Below are 26,709 nucleotides of genomic sequence, written 5' to 3'. Positions count from 1 at the left end.
CAGCCTCCCTGGCCGGGGTGCAGCCACATGCAGGGATTCTGGTCCAGAGTCTGGGCAAAGTGACAGTCACGTTTCCAGGCTTGGACCTTACAAAACTGACCAGACGGTCCTCTGTGCTCGTTCCCCTTCTCTGCTGGCAGACACGTAAGATCAGGGGATGGGGGGCGGGCTCCTGGTCCCCGAATGATTGTGGGCAGAGCTCCCCACCACCCACATTAAATTGTGACATCCTTACCAGGGCAAGCCCCTGGGATGTCGGCCTTGTTTGTTATTGCAGCTGACCCTGACCCTGACCCTGAGCAGTGGAGTTAACTTAGCAGAGCACAGCAAGGCACAGAGGTTAAGTAACTTGACAGGGGCCACACCTCTGTGAAGGGGTGGAGGCAGGGGTCATGACCATGTGGCTGCAGAGGTCTCAGCCACTCACCATCCACAGCGAACAGTCGGCTACACAAAGGTAGACGAAGTCCTCATCTCAGTTTGCAGCACAGGGTAGACATTGTGTATTTATAGAATAGTGGTGATACACGGATAAATAAACTTTAGCAAAAAGTAATGGTGAGAGTCTCCCTCCCACGAACAGGGAAGCCTGCTCTGTCTCCCATCAGGAAGAGGGCTAGGCGTGCCCTCCTTCCACAGGGAACCCCCAGGGACACCTGACTCTCTTACCCCTCATCCCTAAGGCTGGCACCCAGCCTGGGGGCTCATCCCACTCCTCCCTGATGGAGACAGCCGTCCCCTTATGCCCCACACCCCCCATCAATCTCTCCTCTGAACGGGCTCCTGACTCATCTTCCTGAAGTGAGACTTGACCCACATCGCAGCCACTCAGCCTATGTTGTCCCAGACGTCCCGTTAGCATTGCCCGGAAGCGAGGACAGCGCCGGGTGATCAGCCTTGCCTTTCCCTCCTCAGCCTGGAGCCCAGGGACCGCTTGGAGAGCCCCTCGCCCATCCACCTGCCCCATCTAGACCCTAGGAACCATTTCAGCATCACTCCTCCACGCCCACAGCACCCCGCTTCAGCTCCCTGTCTGCTGGACCTGTCCGTCCTCTGGCACTTATAACAGGCGACGCTCACCCCGGTGTTGTAGGGGGGATGTTCGTGCTCGCCAACAGCTCCCTAAATGTCAGAATGACACAGTCATGCCGCATCATCCGAAATGTCTATGTGGTGAGAGCTCCACGTGCCTGCCCGCTGCGACCCCGTCCTTTGAGTCCTCAGGTGGACCCACTCACTCAGTCTGTTAAAAGGGAAAACGGGCAGGGAGACCAAACTTACCCTGGGTTGGAACTGATCTAGAAGAAGAATAAGGGTTTTGTAAGAACTTCACGATGCTTTTCTAAATTAGACACAAAACAGCCCACCTAATTCTAAACTCGGCCAACATTATAGCTTTCCACTTTAAACAGATGAAATGCTGAAAAAAAAAAAAACTGCATGAACTGCTCCATTGAGCTGGCCCCCGAGAGGACCTGCAATATTGGGGTACGACTCTGGGGGATGCCAGCGGCGACTAACACACAATGAAGGAGGAAGCAATTCAGAAATGGATCTGGAACTCAGAAATGGACCGCGTGGTGAGTGCACCTCGAAACTTAGACACCTACCCAGGGAACGTTGTGATGGGGGGCGTGGTTCAGAAATAGCTTAAAGTACATTTTGAAAAATGTAGCCAATACTAGCTCCTGGTTTCAGTTTAAGACACCCTCAGGAAACTATTCCAAGTTGCCAAAAGTTTGGTTATTTTCTTCCAACAAATTACTAACCTAAAAAACACTTGTGTAGCATCGATTTCCATCTCCGGGCAATGGAGAGACTGCGTTCCCCTTAACCCACTGCAGATCTGTCCGCAGAGCTAGCTGTGTTAGAGAGAAGTCTTTGGGGAGTGACTTCATTCTCAGAAACAGTGAAAGGATGCACTCGAATGCGCAGTTCCTGAGAAACTCAAAACCCTCATGTCCAATGTTGGTGACAAGTGTTGACCTGGTTCCTGTGCTCCGAAAGGCCGGCCTGTTGGCCAAGGCTGCTTTCAGGGTTGAACAGGGCAGATACAACCACAGGAAAATATTCCTGGCCCTGCCTGACCCCCGAGTTGTGATGAAAGCCCGGTGCTGAATTTGGCAGTCAGGAAGGAAGAGACAGTCTTCAGATGCCACTCACCTCATCCAGAGCTTTTCAAACTCTCTCGGCGTGAGGGGGATGTCAAAGCCGTACAGCGCGTTCTTCATGTCCCGTCGTCGAAGGATACCGTTGCCCTCGCTGTTGGTTTCTATAAAATTCTACAATATTAAAAGACAGCATTTAGTAACATGTAAAATGCGCTCAGAGAGTATCTGGGACAGTCTAAGACTTCCCCTTACGCACGTCGCCTCCTGTTGACTTTTTTTTTTTAAGATTTTTTTTTTTTGGATGGGGACCATTTTTAAAGTCTTTTATTGAATTTGTTACAATATTGTTTCTGTTTTATGTTTTGGTTTTTTGGCCACAAGGCAGGTGGAATCTTAGCCTCCTGACCACGAATGGAACCCATGCCCCCTGCGTTGGAAGGTGAATCTTAACCCCTGGACAACCAGGGAAGTCCCTAATTACTCCTTTGCATACGTTCCAAATAAAGTCCTCACTCTGTTCAATAAGACAATGGAGCAAAACGTCCAGTGTTACATCCTAGAACGGGCTTGTTTCCTGGTAATGAGTGGTCTTGAGCGTGTGGCTGGGGTTTTTTTTCCTGAGCAACAATTTGGGTTCAAACACTGTTAGCATTAAGGGCCAACCAGAGCCCGGGAGGTGAGGTGTGGCCCCACTGCTCGAGGTTATCGTCTCCACTTTTCACAGAACTTGGCCCCCAGCGTCAGAGGGGAAACAAGGGACATGAGACTCCATAGTTGTTACGATGAGGCGACATGGTACCATTTTAACACCCCAAGGGGTGCAAAAGGTCTCTGGGGATGTGTCAGGCATTTAAAGGGCCACAGACTAGGAGAGCAGGTAACACAGGGTGTTGAACACTGTCTTAAACTGTTTCTAAACAATAGTTCATTCCTCCTCCTTCCAACACACTGCGTGGAAGACACAATGGGTTCACTTCCCAAGTCCTCTGCAAGCATCATACTTCATGGCGAAACCATGAAACGTTTTCTGGACGACTAAGAATCAGACAAGAATATCTCTGTTGCTCTGTATTTAGCCTTGTACTGGAGGTGCGAGTCAGTGTAGTTAAGCAAGTTAAAACTGGTAAAAGGCATAACAACAGGGCAGGAAGAAATGTAATTGTCATTATTCACAAATGACATGGCTGTATATAGGGTATACGAAGAATTCATGCATAAAGTGTTATAATAAGATAAAGTGGCAATAAATCTGGATTCTATGAAAAGTGAAAGTGAAAGTTGCTCAGTCGTGTCTGACTCTCTGCAACCCAACTGACTGCAGCCCGCCAGGCTCCTCTGTCCATGGAGTTCTCCAGGCCAGAACACTGGAATGGGTAGCTGTTCCCTTCTCCAGGGGATCTTCCCAACCCAGGGATCGAACCCAGGTCTCCCACATTGCAGGTGGATTCTTTACCATCTGAGCCACCAGGGAAGCCCCGGGATTCTATATCAATAGGCAAAATCATTCACATTTTAATATATCAGACGTGGAAAATGAACTTTAAAAACATTTCATTTACAACAGCACCAAAAATAGAAAGTCTGAGGAACAAATCTTATAAATGATTGTACGGTTTTTACACAGGAAAGTCTAAAACTGTTTTGAAAAACATTTTAAAAGATCAAAATAAATGGAACTACACTGTGTTCATTAATTGGAAGGCCCCATGTAGTAAAGATGTCATTTCTTGCCAAACATCCCAATCGTTTTTTTTTTTTTTTCCTTTGTAGAATTTGACAAACTGATTTAAAAACTCAAATAAGAGAACAGGGAGGAGGGAGCTGCCTACTGGCTAATTGAGATGCATTACTGGACTTCCCTGGTAGTCCAGTGGTTAGGATTCAGCGGTTCCACTGCGGGGGCCCGGGGTTCGATCCCTGGTCAGGGAACCTAAGTTCCCAGCTGTGGGGAAGTAGACCTGCCTACTAGCGGGCTGACACTGGCTCCAGGCCCACAACCACCCCCCCGAGAAGCCCACTCCAGCGGGCCAGCCCTTCCTGGGGCCCTGCAGTCAGAACTATGTTATGTCTATTTTACCACAATTAAAAGAGAATAACTTTATTCATTTATTTACTCCTGGCACACACCACTGAAATCCCAAAATATATAAATGTTATTCATATGCGCATTTATTTTGTGATGGGTCCTTGCCGCTGCGCAGGCTCTTCTCCAGCTGCTGAGCGCAGGGGCTGCAGTCTAGTTGCCGTGTGAGGGCTCCAGGGCACGAGGGCCTGGCGCAGTTGTGAACGTGCACTCCCAGCTGCGGTTCCCGGACTCTGGAGCACAGGCTTGGCAGCTGCGGTTCACGGGCTTAGCTGCCTCATGGCAGGTGGGACCTTCCTGGATTCTTTACCACTGAGCCACCAGGGAAGCCTCTGCCATGATTTTTTTAAAAAGCAACAATATGTGCAGCCGGTTGTGATCCATCCACTGCCTCACACTGAAAACCACCCGGTCTGCCCCGAGGTCTGCCCCATCTGTGCAGTCCCCACCGCGCCGGTCAGCCCCGCAGAACCCCTGCCTTGGGTCAGCTTCAGGCTTGGCATTCTCACCTCCCCCGCACGCCTGTCCAACACCTGCTCATCTTTCTACTACTGACCTCTTCTTGGGCACCCCGTTGTATGTGCACCATTGCCATTGTGATCCGTACCATTCTTTAGAGTTTTTGTTGGTGTTTATGCCACAAGTCTCTGGGGGCACAGACATGTCTTTATTTTATCTTATTTTTGGTCATTGTATCTTTAGTACCTTGCAACAAGGACTTTCCTGGTGGCTCAGATGGTAAAGTGTCTGTCTACAATGTGGGAGACCTGGGTTCGATATCTGGGTTGGGAAGATCCCCTGGAGAAGGAAATGGCACCCCACTCCAGTACTCTTGCCTGGAAAATCCCATGGACAGAGGACCCTGGGGGGGATACAGACCATTGGGGTTGCAAAGAGTTGGACACGACTGAGCGACTTCACTAACAGAACATAGTCAGCTCATAATAATATTTGCTGAAGAAACCAATGACCTTATTTTCCAAAAATACTTCAATAGACATGAGCATACTAAGCTGTCCCCAGAGGAGACAATGCCTCTGTGTTTCTGAGGATCCAGCGGGACGTGCCCCCACTGGTGCATGGCAGGAATGGGGAGCCCCATGACTTTATGTGGCTCCCCAGGTGGCGCTGGTGGTAAAGAACCCGCCTGCCAATGCAGGAGAGACGTAAGAGACTCGGGTATGATCCCTGGGTTGGGGAGGTCCCCTGGAGGAGGGCATAGCAGTCCACTCCAGTATTCCACCTGGAGAATCCCATGGACAGAGGAGCCTGGCGGGCACATGACCCTATATATGAAGGTCACACGATGACTAAACCCTGAACCCTTGTTCAAGGGCAGTTTTACTGGAGAATACACCCCTTGGGATATTAGCAGGTGCTGTTTTGTGAATTCCCAACAGAAACGCAGCAGAAGGGAGACACCTTCACCATCTCTAAATGCTGGGGCCCGGCGGCAGAGTGCGGGGCCTGGTGAAGAGTGCGGATGTGAGCGCCCGTGAGAACCCGCCATGCCATTACCAGGCGGTCAGGCGGAAATACGGCAGATCTTGTTTCTGGGCTTTACTTTCTGCTGGTTTAGATTTCAGAACTAATCCCTTCAGTGTGGCACTCAATATAAACCGAGAGAGGGACAGGGCGGTCCGCACGTGCCGGGCCATTGAGTCCTGCGGGGCCAGTGAGGGCCCCAGAGCTTGGTTCTGGAGAAAGTGCCTCCTCCCCCCACCCCACCCCCTTCCAGGCCCCTGAAATCCCTCTTCTTCCGTAATCCTCCGTGTCCCCTCCCTGCCCCACTCCCACCAGGCTCAGTTCTAGGAGAGATGGAAGAGGTTTCCATGGGGGGACACTGGGGCTGCTGGTTCAGCAGCCCAGAGCTCTGGGGTCCCCACGGCTCTTCTGCACGTAGTTTGGGGCTCTGCCCAGCATCGACGATGAAGGCAGCTAAGAGAGGCCATGGAACCAAGGTGGAGCGAGAGGGCCAGGACAGGGAGGAGGTCCACCAGCTGGGAGGCTGGGCCAGGAGTCAGGGGGACCTGCAGGGTGTCAGGGAACCGAGGTGGAGGCGTTTCAGGGAGGGTGGACTGAACAAGGCGGAAGCAAAGACCTCCCCAGCCTCCAGCTGCTCCCAGCAGCCTGCTCCTTTCAGCGTCCGCCTGCCTTGTTAATAACCTGCCTGTGCTCCTTGACTGTCCCTTCCCCTGGTCCGTGAGTTCCGCCAGGAGGGAGCAGGCACACCCCCCGGGCACTCAGTCTGTATGATGTCAAGGCGGGGTTGGAAGAAGTGGTGAAGGGCCCTGGAGGTGGCCCTCGGGAGTCCCTGGCCCCACAGGCAGCAGCGCAGAGAGTGGACCAGAGAGGTGGCTGCTTCCATAAGGGAAGGAGGGCAGAGCAGCCAAGAGGAGAGGCAGGCTAGGGAGAAGGGGCTGCTTTCCTGAGTTGGTCCAGCCTGAGGGAGTTTGAAGGTGGGAGAGAAGCAGGAATGGGGCGGGCACGTGGCTGATGGTGTTAGCTCTGCCCTCTCCCTGTGGGGTATGGGCCCTGTGTGCCCACCATGTGCAGCCCAGATCACGCCCTGTGCTCCTCGGCCCAGGGGAGTCCTCTAAGGCTGGTCCAGCCTCAGTCCATGTGATTTGCTAGCCCGGGCTGGCAGAGTCCATACTATGAGGATGGGGACCAAGGAAGAGGCGGTCTGGGTGCCTAAAAGCAGGCCTTCACACTGGACACAGGCCAAGAGAGAACACAGAGAGAAAATGACCAAGTGAAATAAAGTGGAGATGTTCTTCAGAATAGTGTGAAAGTATTCCTATAATGCAGTTTACAAATACTTTTAAAAGTGAAATTACTGGGTCCTTGTTGCACTGAGAAATAGTGACATCAGAGTCTAGGCTTCAGGACGACCTGGGCTTGCATTTCAGACCTACTGTCTTGCAGGTATAGCTGCCATTGTTAGACTGTGTGTCCATCTTGACACTCTAATCACAATTTACATCACTGCACACCTTGAAAACGTGCTTTTCATAATTTTGGCAGGAAAGGAAGAAATATCTCTTTAAAATGCATGTTTATAACTGTGGGGGCTTCCCTGGTGGCTCAGACAGTAAAGAATCCACCTGCAATGCAGGAGACCTGGGTTTAATCCCTGGGTTGGGAAGATCTCCTAGAGAAGAGGATGGTTACCCACTCCAGTATTCTTGCCTGGAGAATTCCATGGACAGAGGAGCCTGGCGGGCTACACTCCATGGGGTCACAAAGAGTCAGACAAAACTGAATGACTAACACTTTATAACTGTGTAAAAAGAAATATGATAGCATCTTACATTGCTTCATAAAAATTTTTAATTCATATCAAACCTGAGATAAAGCCAGGAATTTCAGTCCATGTAACTCCTAAAATCACTTTTTTTTTCCTAAAGACAAAATTGACCTTGAATGTGAGAATTTATTTTGAAAAAGTATTTTAAGAATCAAAGGAGGCACTACATTGGTATAAAAAGTTGCTTTCCCATCTCAGTGACTGGATCAAAACAGCTCCATCATCCCAATGACCTTGGAACACTGAAATAGCTGCCCTTCCCTTTTAAGGAAACAATTGCTTTCTCACCTTAGACAAGTCTGACCATCTGGTTTTTGCTTTGGTGACAAGGTACTGATGCGCCTGTTCACAAGCTAGTTCTGAATCTGCAACCTTCTGTTTTGGTCTTAAAAGAAAAAAAAAATAAATAATTCTGTTTCAATTTAAAAGACTCATTAATCTCCCAAGGGGTTCCCCTACTCCCATTCGTGACAAAGGTACTATAAAAGTCCGCTATTCCACATCTGGTCTAACTTAATTCTTAAAATACAGTCTTACTTCCCTAGTTAGGGAAATTTTAAATTTAGTTAGGAGTCCTTGCTTATTTCCAGATAAATGCTGTTCAAATTTTCCAGCGGTTCACAAAACAAAAAGGGTTCGTTTATTCCCAGAGGGATAAGAAAACACAGCACAACACTGTCTTTGGATGAAAAACCAAAAACTTTTATTTCTGAATGTACAAGTGGGTGTGATAACTCGGACCAAAGCAAACAGTCTGAGAACCCTAGGGGAACATGACCTACAGATTCGGTCTCAGCTCATGCTCAAAGGTTGAGTCTGTGGAATACATAATGATCAAAATTCTATTTACTCACAGAAAGGCGGGCGCCGAAGACACTTTCAAAAAAGACTGTGGTTAGGCATAAGAAGTGCAGTGAAGACTGTGGCTGAAGGAATTTGGGGTGCCCTGGACTCTTCCACTCACTACAACAAATCTGGGGAGCAGATCCTATAAAACCTTTTGCCACTTCTATCTCTGGGGTTGCCCTGCTTGGATCCTTGTTCACTCATGGGCATGTGGGTGATCGGGGTTTCTTGCCTGAGGGTGAGTGAGCAAGCCCCTACAGGGACCTTCACAGGAATTTCTCCCCAAAGGAGCCCAGAAAACCAGGAAGAGGACAGCAAAAAAGCCCCACGTTGCCCTTTACTTTTTCATTTTTTGGTCGTCTCGTGCAATACGCAGGATCTTAGCCCCCTGTTGTCGTTGAGTTGCTAAATCCTGTCTGACTCTTTGTGACCCCATGGATTGTAGCCCGCCAGGCTCCTCTGTCCATGGGATTTCCCAGGCAAGAATACTGGAGTGGGTTGCCATTTACTTCTCTAGGGAATCTTCCTGATCCAGGAATGGAAACCATGCCCCCTGCACTGGAAGCATGGAGTCTTAACCAGGGAAGTCCCCCAGGTCACCCTTTGAGAGAAGTATAATTCATGTTCCAGCAGGTGAGATGCTTGTGAGGAAAGAAATCTAAAGAAAAAAATGCAGCAAAGGTTTATGTGATCCGTGCCGCTCTGCGGCTCTGTATATGACGCCGGGTGGGGCGGACGTGGTTTCTAGGGTAACCATGACCCCCACGAGCTCCAGTCGGGCTGCAGCTGCCGGTCACTTGGCACACGGATTTCCCAGAAATGTTGGCATCGTCACTCCACTTTGCAAAGGGGGACGCTGGGCTTTGGAGAGGTGAAACAGCCTGCCGAAATCACACAGCCAGTTCCGGAAATCCTGGCCCCTCAGCTCAGGGTCCTCCCAGGCTGGAGGCGAGCCTTTCTCATCATTTTCATTCCAGCTGAAGCCACAGCTTTGGCAGCTCCTCTGACGTCAGTCCTCAGAGGAAAGGACCCATTAGGCGGCTCAGTTCACAGAGGTGAGAGGGCCACCATGGTTTTATGCATGGAGGATCTTCTTTTCGCTTAACATTTGCTGCCGGGAGCCGGAGTGAGGACCTCCACCCGTGGCAAAGGTCATGAGGAAGGAGGCTCGAGATACGCAAAGGCGGGATCGAGCCTCAGGAGTCCCCCTGGATATTCTTGAGCATCTACCCCCAAAAACCAGAGTCTGCCTACTTTACTGCTTTGTGCTCTCACCTCTGACTTTACTGGGGGCTGTCCCCCACCACCATATCGCTCTCTCTGATAAAGAGTTAACTTACAGCTCCAGTTAATAAAGTTCCTGGGCATTAGGAGTGTTTAAATCCAAACCCCTCAGATAGCTCTCTAACTCACCTGACAAGTTTACCCGGACTCCTACAGCTATGCATACAATTGTTTACAGTCTCCCAGCCTCTAGAGGCACGGGAAGCTTAAGATATTCAAATAGCTTAGAGCCTCTCAGAGAGTTAGAAACTGTCAGAATAAAACTAGTAAAGGATTTCATTGATGAGCTAATGCTTGCTGCAAAGTTTCCACATCCCCTGTATTGTATCCTTGAATGTGTATTAATTAATATACTTGGTATGTAGAAAATATAAGTAGTGGCCTTGGTGTTAGCAACTTTAGACCCTTAAGGTAATAAATTCTTTCCTTTGTTGTAAACCCACTGCACCTCTGCCCTATAGGAATGCAACTTCATCTAACACCTTCGGAGGATGGCGCCAAACCTTAAAATAATTACTCTTAGAGAAAATAAGTCTTATGGTTGACAAACCTTTGTCAAGAGTCATAAAATGTTAATAGGCCTTCTGGCCAGAAGATGATGGAAATCACCTAAACCATTTATATAAGATAAGTTTGCAGAAAAGAAACCCTGGTTTCAATAAGGATCAAAGACTGCTGACTTTGTATGATTTCACATCCCCTATTATCCTCTATGTGCAATTTAGGGTATAAAAGCCCCTTTTGAAAATAAAGCTACGGGCCTTGCTCACCAAAGCTTGGTCTCCCCATGTCATTCTTTCTTTTCACATTCCGGCTGAGTCTCCATCTGGAGCATGGAGGTCCTCTGCGACCATTTATTTGCCTGGGCTTCTAAGACCGACTCGAGAAGGTGCCTAAGGTAGGGCACCTTCCGCTATTCGAGAGGGCGCCTGCGGCCTCCAGTGGTCAGAGCTAACCTGATGTCACAGGTTATATTGATTTTCCGCATAAACCAAGCTACTCAGCCTCTTTTCTCCGCTGAATTTTCCTACTGAGCTATCCTCATTCTATTACTCTTTATATCTTTGATGAATATTTAAATAAAGCTATTGTATCCAGTGAACTCGCCGATGCCATCTCCCCTTCAAATATCCTGGATCAGCCGGGGCTGGACCTCGGCAATTTGTATCTCACTTCAACGAGCTCAGTTCTGCCAGCACCGCTGGAGTGTCCAGCCCAGTGCAAGGTTGGGGTGAGTGAGGCCTGTGGCTGCCATCTCCAGAGAAAGTTCTCCTGAGACATCCCGGTCCCATCCTACATTTAGAGCAGACAGCAGAAGACTTCCCTGGTGGCCCAGTGGCTGAGAATCTGCCCGCCAATAAAGGGAGTCATGGGTTCAACCCCTGGTCCAAGAAGAGTCCACATCTTCCTGGCAACTAAGTGCACAAGCCACAACCACTGAGCCCGTGTGCTGCAGCTACCGAAGCCCGTGTGCCTGGGGCCCGTGCTCCGCAACGAGAGGAGCCACCCCGGTGAGAAGCCTGCACACCACAGCTAGAGAGGGGCCGCCCGCTCGCCGCAACCAGAGAAAGCCCGCACGCAGCAGTGGAGACCCAGTGCAGCCAAAGAATGGTAAGTAATGGTTTAGTCGCTAAGTCGTGTCTGATTCTTGCGACCCCATGGACTGGGAACCCTCCAGGCTCCTCTGTCCATGGGATTCTCCAGGCAATAACAGTGGAGTGGGTTGCCATTTCTTTCTCCAGGGGATTTTCCTGACCCAGGAATCGAACCCAGGTCTCCTGCATTGTGCAGGCAGATTCTTTACTGACTGAGCTACAAGGGAAGCCCTCCCTTGTGACCAAAATATAAAAATATAACTAATCACAATTAAAAAAAAAACAAAACACAGACAGCAGGGTACAGCACTGGAGCCAACAAATTAAGCAGTGACCATTTGCTCTTTACGAGGCTTCTCCTCTAAATCCTGAGAAACTCTGCTGCTAGTCTCAGCTGTCCAGGACCGCTCCCAGGTTCCCTGATGACAGCACTCTGTACCTACTGGTCACTGAGACCACGGTGGCCCTCGTCACCCCAGAAGCCCACACTGGGCTGTTGATCTCTGTGTCACTTGGAAAGGGTCTTATTCAGAGCGGCGCTTCTTTGGTGAATTACATAGACTTTGACCCCCTGTGGATTGGCAGACAAGAGTTCTTGCCCCCGCTCAGGGGGCAGGTGCAGAGGACCAGCAGCAGCTGGGCGGAGTCTTCTCCCTCCTCCTGCTGAGGACCACCACGTGAGGCTGGGCCCACTTTCATTCCTCTTCTGGCAGCTGCCAGCTTGTGGGGTACACAGGTGAACTGTGGCTTCTACATCACCAAGCCCGGGAGTCCTGGTACTAACACATGGCACTGTTGACCGTCTCTCCCACTCTCATCCCCTTCATGGCACTGCTCTTTAAATCACAGCGTGCACTGGAACACCCACCACCTGGCAAACACGTGCCCCCAGCAAGTGCGTCTCCCTCTCCACCTGCCCCCCGTGCCTCCTCCCTCCTTCCCCTCAAAGCTCATCTACCGTCTGAGAAGCCATCCCTGTTCCTGCCCCCAGCCACCGCCTGCTGCTGTTCGTCCACGCCTCTGTGTCACTGGCACGGCAACCTCACCTGCTTCCCTGTTCCATCTCTCTCCAACTGCCTACCGGACTTCACAGAATCATGGAATTTCAAGGCTGTAAAGGGATCCAGAGATCAGCCAGTCTAGTCCTCTACTGCTAATTTGTTTTTGTTGTTGTTCAGTCACTGGCCCTTTGCGACCCCGTTGACTGCAGCACACCAGGCTCCTCTGTTCTCCAGTATCTCCCAGAGTTCGTTCAAACTCAGGTCCATTGAGTCGGTGATACTATCCAAACATCTCATTCTCTTCCGCCCCCTTCTCCTCCTGCCTTCAAACCTTCCCAGCGTTCAGGGTTTTTTCCAATGAGTCCGCTCTTCACATCAGGTGGCCAAAGTATTGGAGCTTCAGCTTCAGCATCAGTTCTTCCAATGAATATTCAGGGTTGATTTCCTTTAGGATTAAGTCATTTGATCTTGCAATGCTACTTTACCACTAAGGTTTTGGAAGGTTAGGTGGATTATGTTGCGTTTTCAAAACTATTGCTTAAAGGATTGTAGGTCCTAATGACACACAGTCCCCTGCCCTCACCGTTAGACTTCACCCGACCCCAGTGGGCTCACCTGGAGTTACCCGAAAAAGGATGGAGGTCCTGAGAGGCCTGTTCTATCTCTGCAAAGTCAACTCACTACCAAAATGATCCCACTGTCTAAACACACATCCAAAACACCCTGATTTCTTTATTGGGCTATGAGGTTTGGTTATTTTTCTTAGTGACTCATGCTCAAACCAGGGACTCCGACTGATTTCCCATTCATTTCTTCTCTGTTCCGTTTTATATCCTTGTCTCCTCTGGAGAGACTGGAAGGTTTTTCCATGGCCTTTTCCTCTCCTATGGCCTGCCCTTTTAGACCCTTTTAGACCCTTTAGATCTTTAGACAGGCAGATCTAGCCTTCCTATCAACCAGTCCACCAGTCACGAACTCTTCCCATCTGCTGCCCTGGGTCCTACAAACACAGTGACGAGCACGGCACACAGAACCCACGTCCACAAGGAGCTCATGCTCTGATGGCGGGAACGTATAGCAAACACTTGGAAAAATAAGTCAATCAGGTAACTTCAGATACTGAATGTGACTGAGAATGAGGGACTAGCGTGGGGTCGGGGGCACTTTAGCCAAGAAGGCCAGACAGCAGCTCCCCAAGGCCTGAGTGATGAGAAGGTGCTGTGCAATCCTGGGGAACAACATTCCAGGCAGGGCCAGAGTCCTGAGACGTCCCAGGGAGAATAGAGCAGGCACGTCTACTTCACCCACTCTCTCCCACTGATTACAGCTCTGGACAGAATACAAAAAGTAGCTCTCTGAGGACACCCAAAAGTAAGTAATAGGATACTGGTGGCTGGCGGGATCAAAACTTGAAGACCGACTTATGCAGTGGTGAGTTTCACAGCTTTTTCCCTCCTATTTCCAGTTTAAGGGCTGCTTAAAGACAGTTCTAATTGTGGAGTTGTGCATTGGATGTGGACAGAAAAAGCCTCAAAAGAGAGCCTGTTTTTCTGACCAAAGAATTAGGAAGGCAAGCCCCTGAAGCACAAAGGACATGAGGGAATCCTCCCCCTTCTTGTCACTTCTTACTGTTCCATTCCTGATCTGAGGCAAGAGAAAGTGGAAGTCGTTCAGTTGTGTCTGACTCTTTGCAATCCCATGGACTATCCAGTCCATGGAATTCTCCAGGCCAGAATACTGGAGTGGGGAGCCTTTTCCTTCTCCAGGGGATGTTCCCGACCCAGGGATTGAACCCAGGTCTCCCTCATTGCCGGCGGATTCTTTACCGGCTGAGACACAAGGGAAGCAAGCCCAGTTACAAAACCGCACTTCTATGCCAAGCAATGGTACTGGCCAAGGAGGTACCCCAAATTGAAATTCTTCTCTCAAACCAGAGGGGAAGGTGAAAGGGGTCCCTGTGTTCAAGGAGGATTGGAGAAATCCACATTATTATCCTTCTCCTTTTCTCTTTCACTATCTTGTCCTGGAGGTGGACCCAGTCATGAGAAGCACTCAATAGCACAGAGAGACTAAAACCTAAGATTTTCCAACCACAAGACCAAAAAAGCAGGTTGCTGACTGCTGGGGAGGGTGGGAAGAAATCACAGAGAGGAGAGAGCTAGAGAAAGGGAAGCTCAGATGCGTGGAGTTCCAGGTGCACACGCTCCGACGTGTGCACACGCTCCAGTGTGTGCACATGTGAGACTGACCCAAAGCAGCCCAGTGAAAGCGTTGAGAAACTCAGTGTAGTGAGGACTGGCTCCTGGGAACTGCCTTCATGGGCTGCCCTGATAGAGCTGCAACGGCCCTGAAAAATAAACTGACGTTGAAACCACAGAGGGCAGGTCAGCACATGCACTCTGAAACTAGCTGGACTGATCGCCTGCTTTGAAAATCAATCAACCAACACACCACCCAGGATTTTAACAGGAACAGAGTGTCACAATAGAACATTAAAGATATCCACAATACAGTCCCAAATTACTCGGTATGCGAAGGACCAGGAAAATGCCAACAATTTTCAAGATAAAAGACAAACAAGCACCAACTCCAAGATAACCTAGATGTTGAAAATACCATATTTTAAAGCAGCTATTATAATCATGAGGTAAGAGTATACATTCTTAAAATAAATGGAAAGACATAAGTACAGAGCAAAGAAATAGCAGTTAAAAAAAAAAAAAAGCAAAAGAACCAAGTGGAAAGCTTAGAACTGAAAAATACAACTGAAATAAAATTGTCACTGGACTGGCTCAGTGAAGGTGACAGAGCCAGCACTGATGGAGTCAGTGAACTTGAAGACAGATGACTAGAAATAATCTGTCTGATCAACAGAGGGGAAGAAAAGAATCTCTCCAGGGACTAAGATACAGAGACCTGTGATACAAAAGCAGAAGATCTAACATCCAGGTCACCGGAGTACTGAAAGGAGAACAGACGAAGGCTGGTGCCAAAAAAAGTTTAAAATTTCGGGAAATAATAGCTGAAACCTGCTCAAATTTGATGGAAAAACAAAAATTTACAGATTCAGGAAGTTGAGCAAACCTCAAAAAAGATAAACTCAAAGAAAATCATGCTCAAACACACCACGTCCTCCTCCAGGGGATCTTCCCAACCCAGGGATCGTCCGCGTCTCTCACGTCCCCTGCGTTGGCAGGCGGCTTCTTCGCCGCTAGTGCCGCCCGGGAAGCCCTCGCACTGCTGCTGCTGCTAAGTCGCTTCAGTCGTCTCCGCCTCTGTGCGACCCCATAGACGGCAGTCTTCCAGGCTTCTCCATCCCTGGGATTCTCCAGGCAAGAACACTCCACATACTAAAACTACTGATAACTAAAGATAAAGAAAAAATCCTGAAAGCAACTTAAGAAAAACGACACATTTATAGAGGGCTTCCCTGGTGGCTCAGTCCATAAAGAATCTGCCTGCGATGCAGGAGACTCGAGTTTGATCCCTGGGTCGGGAAGATCCCCTGGAGAAGGAAATGGCAACCCACTCCAGTACTCTTGCTTAGGAAATCCCATGGACAGAGGAGTCTGGTGGGCTACAATCCGTGGGGTCACAAAAGAGTTGGACATGACTTAGTGACTAAACCACCATGGAGGGAAGACCATTTGAGTGACTGTAGATTTTTCCTCACAAACTGTAGGGGCCAAAAGACAATGGAACAACATTTTTCAAGTGCTTTAACAGAAGAATTGTCAACTTATAATTTTATATTCAGGAAAAAAAACTGTTAGGAATGAAAGAACAATAAAGATATTATCAATGAAGGAAAATTAAGATTTGTCTCCAGTAGACTTGCTAATTGGAGAAGGAAATGGCAACCCACTCCAGTATTCTTGCCTGGAGAATCTCATGGATGGAGGAGCCTGGTGGGCTGCTGTCCATGGGCTCACAAAGAGTCAGACACGACTGAGTGACTAATGGAAATTCTTCAGGGGAAGGAAAATGGCAGCAGAGAGGAGATTGGAACTTCAGAAATAAAAGAAGAGGTGCAGAAATGGTGAATATAAACATACATTTTTCTCAGAGTTTTGAAATACATAAAGCATAAATGGATTAAAAACAGAAGGAGAAATAGACAAATGCAAAATTATCATTGGAGACATGAGCACTCCCCTCTTGGTAACCGGTAGAACTAATAGAAACTAAGCAAGAATCTGAACACTTATAACTAACTTGATCTAATTGACATTTACAGAACACTCCACCCAGCAACCGCCAAATACACATTATTTTCAAGTACACATGGGATAAAGAGTCTTCCTGCAATGCAGGGGACCTGGGTTCCATCCCTGGGTTGGGAAGATACCCTGGAGGAGGGCATGGCAACCCACTCCAGTATTCTTGCCTGGAGAATCCCCATGGAAGAGGAGCCTGGAGGGCTACAGTCTTAAGGGGTCGCAAAGAATCTGACATGACTGAGTGACTAAGCACAGCACATTCACCAAGATAGACCATTTCTAGGGTTATACAATGAACCTTAACAAATTTAAAATAATTAAAATCATACAAAGTATGCTATCTAAACTTAACAGAATTAGATTAGAAATCAATAATAAACAGCTGGAAACCATGGAAATATTTTGAAGAAAAAACATCCTTCTAAATAATCCATGGTTTCAATAAACACTCTAAAGGGAAATTAGAAAATATTTTGAACTGAGTGAAAAGAAAAACTACAACTTGTCCAAATTTGTGAAATGCAGCTCAATCAATACCTATGAGAAAACTGACAGCATTAAGAAATAATTCAAATAAAAATCTGAGTTATTAGCTTAAGAAAATAAAAATGCAGGACAAACTACAGTTGACCTTTGCCCCACACAGGTTTGGACTGCACAAGTCAACTTATATGCCAATCTTTTCAATTAATACATTGGAAAAATTTGGGGGGATTTGTGACAACTTGAAAAAACTCACAGATGAGCCACACAGCCTAGAAATATTGAAAAAATTTAAGAAAAAGGTATGTCATAAATGCATAAAATATTTGTAGACACTAGTCTATCCTTACATAGACATAAGATGATATTTAATATAAAATTAATGCCTTAATTTTCTTCCTGATTTATAACTTTACTTTCAAAGAATTACATTACCATGTAGTATGTCTCTCCCTCTCTTGCCCCCTCTCTCTCTCATATTGGAGAAATTGTCTATCATCACAGGTAAGGGTTGTTTTTTTTTTTTTTTTAGAGTAACAATGATTCCAATACTGCATTTTGAATATGAGTGTAATATTGTATACCATGGCTTTGCAGGTGGCTCAGTGGTTAAGAATACGCCTGCCAATGCAGGAGATACAGGAGACATGAATTTGATTCCCAGGTTGGGAAGATCCCCTGGAGGAGGAAATGGCAACCCACTCCAGTATTCTTGCCTGGAAAATTCCATGGGCAGAGGAGCTGGGTGGGCTGAAGACTCTGGGGTGGCAAAAGAGTTGGACATGACTGAGCATGTATGCACACAGGCACTGTATGCCATATAGATTTTATAATGATTAATTCACTACTGTGTAGGCTAGGCTGCTGCTGCTGCTGCTGCTAAGTCGCTTCAGTCGTGTCCGACTCTGTGCGACCCCATAGACTGGACTATGCAGCCCACCAGGCTTCCCCGTCCCTGGGATTCTCCAGGGAAGAACACTGGAGTGGGTTGCCATTTCCTTCTCCAATACATGAAAGTGAAAAGTAAAAGTGAAGCCGCTCAGTCATGTCCAACTCTTAGCAACTCCATGGACTGCAGCCTACCAGGCTCCTCCGTCCGTGAGACTTTCCAGGCAAGAGGACTGGAGTGGGGTGCCATTGCTAGGCTCTCAGGTAGCAATTGTATGACTTACACTAAGCTGCCTTAAAGCAATCATATTGCTGCTTCTTTGTTATCCGTGCATGAATTGTCCTACCTCTACGTAAATATGGACTTCTTTTTCACATTATCTTTCCACCTTTGAGGTGTCGAGTTGTACACCAGCATGTATGCCGCTCACAGCGCTCTGTATCATGGGAGACAACACAGACATGGGTACTGACAGACAGACGACTCATCTTGTAACGGACAATGGGAACTTACAGTGTTGATCAACACTGAACTGTAAATGCATTTTCTCTCCCTCATGGGTTTGATCCCTGGGTTGGGAAGATCCCCTGGAGAAGGGAAAGGATACCCACTCCAGTATTCTGGCCTGGAGAAATCCATGGACTGTATAGTCCATGGGGTCATAAAGAGTGGGACACCACTGAGCGACTTTCACTCACTCACTCACTCATGATTTTCTTAACAATATTATCTTTTCTCTAGCTTGCTTTATATACTGTAAGAATACAGTATATAATACATATAAAATCTGTGTGTTAATTAACTTTATGTTATTTGTGACTTGTCTAGTCAGCAGTCATCTATTAGTAGTTAAGTTTGTGGGAGTCAAAAGCTCTGCACAGACTTTTGACTGTGGGGGTGGATCAGCTCCTGTGACCCCTGTGTTGTTCAAGGATCAACTGCATACTTAAAGCAAGAAGGAAGAGAAAGTATTAAAGAAGAGAAATCAATGAAATTGAACAGAAAAACAACAGAGAAAAATGAATGAAACATAAAGCTTGTTCTTTGAAAATATCAATAAAATTAATAAAACCTTCAGCTAAATGGATCAATGAAAAAGGAGAGAAGACATCAACTACCAATATCAAAAAATGAAAACAGGGATATCACTAAAGACCCCACAGCTATTGAAAGAACAGCAAGGAAATACTGTGCTCAACTTTATTCTCATGAATTTAACAGGTTGAACAAAACGGACCAATATTTTAAGACACAAATTATTAAAACTCAGTCAAGAAGGAACAGAAACCCTAAAGGATCCTGTAACTATTAAAGTAATCAGATTTACAGCTAAAATTCTTCTGAAAAGGAAACTCCAGGACTGAATTATTTCATAGGTGAATTCCATCAAATATTTAAAGAAGAAATAGCAAATCTGTATGATCCAGAAAATAGAAAGTGGCATTCATGACTTTTATTCTTTCTTAGAGATCTTCCAAAGAAACACAAAAAGGGCATTTATTTTCTTTATGAAATAAAGCTCCTTTTATCTTGCAATTACCACATGGGTCCACTGAACCCTCTTAGAATAGGACAGATCATGGGGTCTTAGTGAGCTTGATTTACTGATACTAGCTCTATTTCATTATTCTAGGAAACATTCAATTGTTTTTCATTCATTGTTTCCAGTTATGCTAAAAAGAAAAAGGAGACTAAATAATAACAGGAAAACAAACAAACACAGAGTCTCCTAGCAGGATGATATCATACTGAAGCGCATCACCACTGTTACATTACCCCTCACTTTTCCCATTGCACTGCCCTAGGTGTAACAGCATCTTTCCGAAAGGTATAAAAGACGCCAGGGACCCCATCCTGGGGTTATGTTAGCTTTCACTGAACACAGTTGAGAACTGAGAATTCTTACTTCATGCCCAGATGGCGAAGGGGAGAAAACTGAGATCGTAAGATGTTCCACAATGATTAGATGAACCAGAAGATGATGGTGAACTGGATCATAGAAGCCAAATCTCCTGATGAGTGAGTGATTCACATCCAAGAACAGCAAGCAAATCTGTTTGCATTCAGTCAGTCATTCATCAGGAAGGACTGGATCATACAATATTTTGTGACAAGAAGCTGGCTGTCTAATTTTGCTAAGAGGACGCTTGACAGCATTCTTTCGTCTCTGATGATGTACACACACCAAAAGGAACTTGATGTGGGTTGTCAGCAGATAAACGGACAAGGCCCGTGTGCTGTAAACAAGGGAACAGATGATGTAAACGAATCAGGTCATTGGACTAACCACTCTAACTGGTATTTACACATCTAAAGATGAAAATGCTATGCAGTTGTGAAGCAAACAAGATGGTCTTCCTGTCTTCAACAAAGTTATGAACCTTCAAAGTTTTCAAAAGTATTGCATTTGATGATGCAGGTGGAAGGTGAAGGCCCAGAACGCAGAGGGGTCCAAGTGAGCGGCCGGGATGGCTTCTAAAAAGGGGAGGCGTCCAGGTTTGGCTAGTGGAGAACAGAGACTGCGGGGGTGAAAGAGACCAACTCTCCACACAGAGGAGGTGGCCCCAACCCACAGGCACCCTGAGTTCCAATCTCTGTCCACTGCCCATCACCTGGGTCCTTCTGGACCAGTCAGAAACTCACCTCAAGACCCGAATTCCTTCATCTGCAAACCCAGGTAGCGATGCCTCCTTGAAGAGTTGTAGGGTATGAAAAGATACATCTTCACGAAGCACAGGTTCGGGCTCCAGCCATGGGAAGGCTTGGCTTTCTAAAGCAGTGCCTTGGTTGGGTCTCAGAGCTCGGACTACACCAGAGCCTTGGGGCCCAAGCTGGTCTTCCTGCATCCAGCCTCTGCATCCACCCTCTACTCTGCAGCTGCTGAAGGATGTCTGCATGGCACAACACGCCCTCTGACATACCATGGCAGAGGATCCTCTCCGGCCTGCTGACCAAGCCTGACACTCAAGCCCCTTCTCACCCGGCCCTCCTGCAACTTCAGGCCTCCTCGCCCACTGTGCATGCCACTCTGTGCCCGCATGCTCCACCCGGTCCCCGAGTAGGCTCTGCACTCCCTCCTCTGCGGGTCTGCAAGTGCTGCCCCCTGGCTCTGAACCACAGTCTGGTAACTCGCACTGGACAAACCCCTCCTCACATCTCAAGATCTAACTGAAATGTCATACTTTTCCTCTTCACCTCAAGCAGGCTTGGTCTCTCCCCTCCCTGGGGCACTTCAGATATCCTTGTATTCTTGTATATCTTTCCGAAAGGTATAAAAGACGCCAGGGACCCCATCCTGTTTTTGTACTTGTCCCAGTTCAGCCCCAAGTCCCTCAAGGAGAGTGTTCATCTCATCCACCTTTGCACCACCGAGTCCTGGGGTGCTGCCCAGCTCACAGCAGACCCTTGATAAACGTGGGATGGATGAACAAATAACACAACTAAGACGGCCGACTCACGTGGATGGGAAGACTGCACTTTGTGGTTGAAATTTTCCATATCCGTTCTGCATAAATTCTCCAGAAAGTTCTTTCTGAAGGATATTTTCTTGCTTTGTTTGAATGTTAAGCAATCAAGTCTCATATTAAAGCTCCTCACAACTGGAGCAATTGGAAGCAGGTGTTCAACTCACGTGTTCCATGATTGCTTCACTTAGAAATTTCTGACACTACAGTCGTTTTCTTCCTTGCTAGCTTTTTAAGTAGAGACAAAATAAACCCAGCAAGTTCCGAAGGGAAAATTAAAGGGCAAGGTCAGTGGCCTCTGCAGCCTGCACAAGTGGCAGAGTCTGGCCCAGTGACAGGGGCTTCTAGGGGGTCCCCCTCCTGGGGAATGCCCTTGTCTGGGGGTGGGCACTTGTCTGCAGCCCCTGGGGGCTGGAGGTGCCTTAAGGGCAGAAGGGCCCAGGGATGATGTCACTACTGGGCTGAATCTCTGAGTATCAAGGGCAGCCCTGAGCTAGCAAAGTGGAGGGTAACATTTCAAAAAATATTGATATTGTACTTGTAATAATTGGTAAGGGAGCGGCTGAATGTCTCCTTCATCCGTGCCTGTCAACAGATCTCAGTGGGGGAGGAGACTGTGACAGGCCCAGGTAAGATGGGAGGCCCGTCACTACTTCAGGGAGCAGGTGCCTTTACTGAGCAAAGCCGAGGAGATGAGCAAGTCACGGCCCCAGCTGGACACACAGATTCTCCTACTGTGAGCGAGGCTGGCGTGGGGTGAACAGGGGTGGGGGGTGGGGAGTCCTGCCTGACAAAGGGCTGGAAGGGGTCCTTGCATCTCCCAGAGCGGCTGGCACCGCTGACCCCAGGGTTTAAAGAGACAAATATACAAGTACGTGGGTGGATTTATGCACATGGAAGAAAGAGAAAGGACACTCGGTTTCCACCAATCACCACAAGGTGCTGTGGTGCCAGGCTTACTGCCCAGGGTAAGGACTCAGGCCTGGGGGAAGTCCACGTGTTCTCCTGACAAGCACCCAGCTCCGCCCTCTGCATGCAGTGCTCCCAGAGGTCTTGGAAGGCTAAGTGACACCCGTATCTACCTGGCCCTGGGTTCATAACAACGAGAACGTACAAGTACGCGTGTGTATTTAGGTGTAAATTAACCAGACTGGGATGACGCACAGTGAAGTACAAACAACAACAACAACAACCAAAACAACGATGCTCACGGGCGCCCAGATCAAGTGTATCTTCTCACCTGTCTCTGCATTTTCTAGTCTTTCTACACTGAGCGTGTGACCCTGAGAGTGGCTTTTCTTGAACTAAGGAAAAGACAGTGAACAGATCGGGGACGGCAGCCACCCCGCCCCCAGCCCCGGCCCTTGGCACCGTGTGGGACCCGCATGGACGCCGCCCCGCGCTGGCCTCTTACCTGGGCAGTCTCTGGGGCGCGTCGTCACCTGCACTGAACGACCTCTTCTCGCACAGGTTCCGGAACTCCCGGAAGTTTAACGTGATGCTGAGCCTCAGGCCGAGAAGGCCCAGGAGGCGCTCGAACTCCTCGTCCTTCAGGTTGAAGAGCAGGTGCTGCAGCAGGCGGTGGAGGTCGTGCATGGTGAGGATGCCGTCCCTGTCAGTGTCCATCTTAAAGAAGGCGGCGTACGGGTCCTGGAGCCAGGACACAACGTCACAGCCCGGTCCCCCGAAACCTGGGGCCGCCCCCCCCCCCAACTCCCGCCCTGCGCTGTGGACTCATCCCCAACAAGAGGGAAGGGCCACGGTTCTGCTGTGGCGTTTTTGGAGATTTCCCTGCTCCAGGAGTACCCTTGCCATGGTTTGCTTTCCCAGGGCAATGGTGAACTCTGTCCTCAGGCGCGGTCTTTCAACGCTCAGAGCTCAGGAAAGGGACTGGAGCAGCTTTTCTTTCCCTCCTGTTCCTTTGGCTTCTGCGAGTGGTACTTCCAATATCGGAAGACCAAGTATGCTGGAGCTTTCCAGCACATATAAAAATCTGGTCCTCGATGTTTTTATACGGCTTTTGGAAATGGCAGCGCCTTTCAGAAAGGCGGCTGCTGTCTACAGGAGAACCGGCGCTGAGCTGAACTCCGCCAATGAGCTGCCCAGAGGATGGGCCCTGGTTTGATGCCTGGGCTGAAATGAAGGCCCAGCCCGCCCGCCTGAGCCCTGCCTCTCCATCTGCAGGTCGCGCTGAGGTGACTCCCACTTTGCAGGTCAGGGAACAGAGGCTGGCAGGGAACCTGAGGCTGCAGCTGGGCTGTGGAGCTCAGGGCACATCCGGGGGGCAAGCTGCCCAGTTTCCAAGCCCGGCTCTGCCTGGTACTAGCACAGTGACTGAGGAAAGAGACTGAACCTTGCTAGGCTTCTCACCCATCACAGAGGAGGACAGACTCCCTGCCTACGGGGTCATCGTGAGGACTATGCCAAGCAGGCGAAGTGCTTAGGAGCAGACGGGTAGGTCCCATTAGGGTCTAAAACGCTGTTTGTTACTATTACTGTTGCCAGAGGTCGGACAGTGAGCGCCCAGCAGTGGGATCTGAATCGGGTCCATCTGGGCCAACACCCCCGCTCCACCGACTCCGGCTCCCTGCGTCTCGGCCTTGGAGCGCAGCCGCTGCGGCTGTCGTCCCCACCCCCGGTCCCACCAGCACCTCACACGGCCCCGCCCGGGGTCTCTCCGGCCACTCTGGGGGCCCTGCCTGCACCTCCGTATCCTAGGACCCTCCACAGAGGTCACATAAAGCAAGACTTGCTTCGACTCAGGTGTGAAATTAAAACCAGCTGGGGTTTTGTGGAAGACCTACTTGTACTCACTTATTCACTCACCAAAGTGTGCAATCACTTCACCAACGTGTGCAATCGTTACGTTAACTATGGCGGGAGCCGACATCAAGGGCTGCCCCTGCCCCTCAGAGGTGCCACCATCCAGCAGCCTCGTCTCTGGGGGCACCACCCACTGGGACCATGGGCCTGCCTCTGCCACGACTCCCTCCACGTCGCAGCTCCCAGCCCTCCCACAGCAGCCAGATGCATGTCTCCAAAGGCTTTGCGGCATCTCCCCTTGGACGTCAGCATGAGCAAGGCCCAAATCAAACTCCTGGCCCCCAGCTTATCCTCCGGGGCCTTCCAGCTCAAGAAGTGGCAGCGCCTTCCTTCAGTGGCTCAGACCACAATCCGGGGAAAGCAGCAGAATGTGCAAGGACGCAAGGGGAGGAAGGGCACTGGCCGGAGCATGACCCAGGGTCGGGGCGGGGGGCGTCAAGATGCGTCAGAAAGGGGCTACAGCCAGCCAGGCAGGACCCCGGCTCATTCTGAGAGACAGGGGCCGCCCTGAGCAGAGCAACGTGTGGAGACCACTCTGCAGGGTCAGGCATTCAAGACAAATAGTGAAGCGAAAAACAGTGGCTAAAGCATACATATGCTGCTGCTGCTAAGTCACTTCAGTTGTGCCCAACTCTGTGCGACCCATAGAAGGCAGCCCACCAGGCTCCCCCGTCCCTGGGATTCTCCAGGTAAGAACACTGGAGTGGGTTGCCATTTCCTCCTCCAATGCATGAAAGTGAAAAATGAAAGTGAAGTTGCTCAGTCGTATCCGACTCTTCGCAACCCCATGGACTGCAGCCTACCAGGCTCCTCCATCCATGGGATTTTCCAGGCAAGAGTACTGAAGTGGGGTGCCATCGCCTTTGTATAGAAGATTCTATTTCTGTGTGGTCGGGGGGAGAGGGGGGCTTGGTCCTGTTTGCTTTTTTTAAAACATACCTGAATCCACAGACACGTGCCTGAACCTGCACAGACCCTGTCTAGAGGGTGAGGTTGAAGGGCCACAAGGGCCATGGGAACCTGTGCCCAGGTCATGACCCCAGGTCACCAAGGCGATCTTGGTGTCTGCTTTCCTCACCACAGTCAGGGAGGGGAGATGCCCCTTGTTTGCTAAAATGAATTATTTCCTTCCACTGTTCGTGGTCTTTGGCCTGGCCTGGGAGGGTGAGGCCACCTTGCTCAGCTTTGCTGCGGTCCGTGGACCCGCCTGTGCTGAGATCCACTCATCTGGCTACAAATCACTGAGCAAATAGCAGCAGCAGGATTGACAGCATTTTCAACTAAAACAAGATAGATTTTTCATTATTGATAGAGAGATTCAAGAATTTCTCACAAATAGGAACTCTAGAAAGGAAATAAAGTGACTGGACCTTCCCAGTCAACCACCAAGACATGCCCTGTTCCATTTACATACACCCGTGAGGACAACGAGCACCCGCCAGGGTCCTGGATGTAATCGACATCTGAGTCTGTATCACACATACCCTGGCAATTAGGGGTTCGCTTGTCTCACCCACTAGGTTATAAGTTCCTTGCAGGATGGAGTGGGCGTTGGTGAACATTTATTAAATCAAACCATTAGTTAATTATTTAAAATAGAGACCATCTTAGGAAACATAGGACATACATGTGCTGTAACCAAGCTTCACTGATAATAAAGCCAGGAAGACAATGGTGCCCGCAGGGAGCTTGGCTTCTCTGTGGCCCCACTGGGCAAGATGAGCAACAGGAGACAGGATCGAGGGGCCAGAACAGGGCTCTGGGTTTTCACTGGTGGGGTAGCAGGTGATGGCCTCTCAGGGTCCAGCTGACCAGCATGAGGGACTGCTTAACCTGGTGCCTCGACATCCCCCTCTGCCCTCTCTGCCTCCTGCCAGGCTCTCGTTCTTCAGAGAAGAGGGTCTCCACCCCACAAGGACCCCTGCCTGCTCCGTGCTCTTCTCGGTTGGGCACCACATGGGATTATCTGATGAGGACGAACCCTTCTCCCTGTCTGCTTATGATGGTCGTGTGTTTTCAAACCAAGAATCAGGATGCATGGTCTGATGGCTGGGCCATTAGTCAAAGTCAGAACCATCCTGCAAATCCGAGCTAGACAATCATAAGTGTGTCTATTGTAAAATGGGAGCTCGGTAATAACCAAAATGAACCTCCAATTGGCAATCTGTGCTGGGAAGATGTTTCAAGCACAGTAAACTGGCTGCCCTGCTCCTGGGGGCTGGCTCTAACCACAGGGTACTCCGCACCTCCCCTCCCCTAGACTCAACATTGTTTCGTCTACTGAGGTGTTTGTACCTACACACTCTGGGGTCTTCACGCCATGGTGTCTCCACGTCCCAGGGTCTCCTCACCCTGGGGTCTCCACGCTTCGGGGTCTCCTCACCGTGGGGTCTTCTCACCCTGGCGTCTCCTCACCCTGGGGTCTCCTCATCCTGGGGTCTCCATGAGCTGTGGTCTCCACGCCGCAGGGTCTCCATTCCCCAGGGTTTCCTCACCCTGGGGTCTCCTCACCCAGGGGTCTCCACGCCCTGGGGTCTCCTCACCCTGAGGTTGCCTCACCCTGGCGTCTCCACACCCTGGGGTCTCCTCATCCTGGCATC

General features: G+C 49.2%; 1 protein-coding gene across 3 annotated transcripts in view; it reads right to left on the bottom strand.

The window, feature by feature from the left end:
- Positions 1-26,709, bottom strand: part of EFCAB6 (EF-hand calcium binding domain 6) — a 259,814-nt gene that overhangs the window by 66,476 nt on the left and 166,629 nt on the right. For all 3 annotated transcript variants that reach the window (XM_025282724.3, XM_025282725.3, XM_025282726.3), the window contains 3 exons: positions 22,701-22,936; positions 7,793-7,889; positions 2,164-2,282 (listed from right to left, as the gene is read on the bottom strand). In XM_025282724.3, coding sequence (XP_025138509.3) covers positions 2,164-2,282; positions 7,793-7,889; positions 22,701-22,936 — 452 coding nt within the window. The remainder of the gene's footprint in view (positions 1-2,163; positions 2,283-7,792; positions 7,890-22,700; positions 22,937-26,709) is intronic.

Source organism: Bubalus bubalis, chromosome 4 (genome assembly GCF_019923935.1).
Source record: "Bubalus bubalis isolate 160015118507 breed Murrah chromosome 4, NDDB_SH_1, whole genome shotgun sequence".
NCBI classification, from domain to species: Eukaryota; Metazoa; Chordata; class Mammalia; order Artiodactyla; family Bovidae; genus Bubalus; species Bubalus bubalis.
The sequence above is the reverse complement of the archived record's forward strand: the minus strand, read 5'-3'. Positions and strand labels throughout refer to the sequence as shown.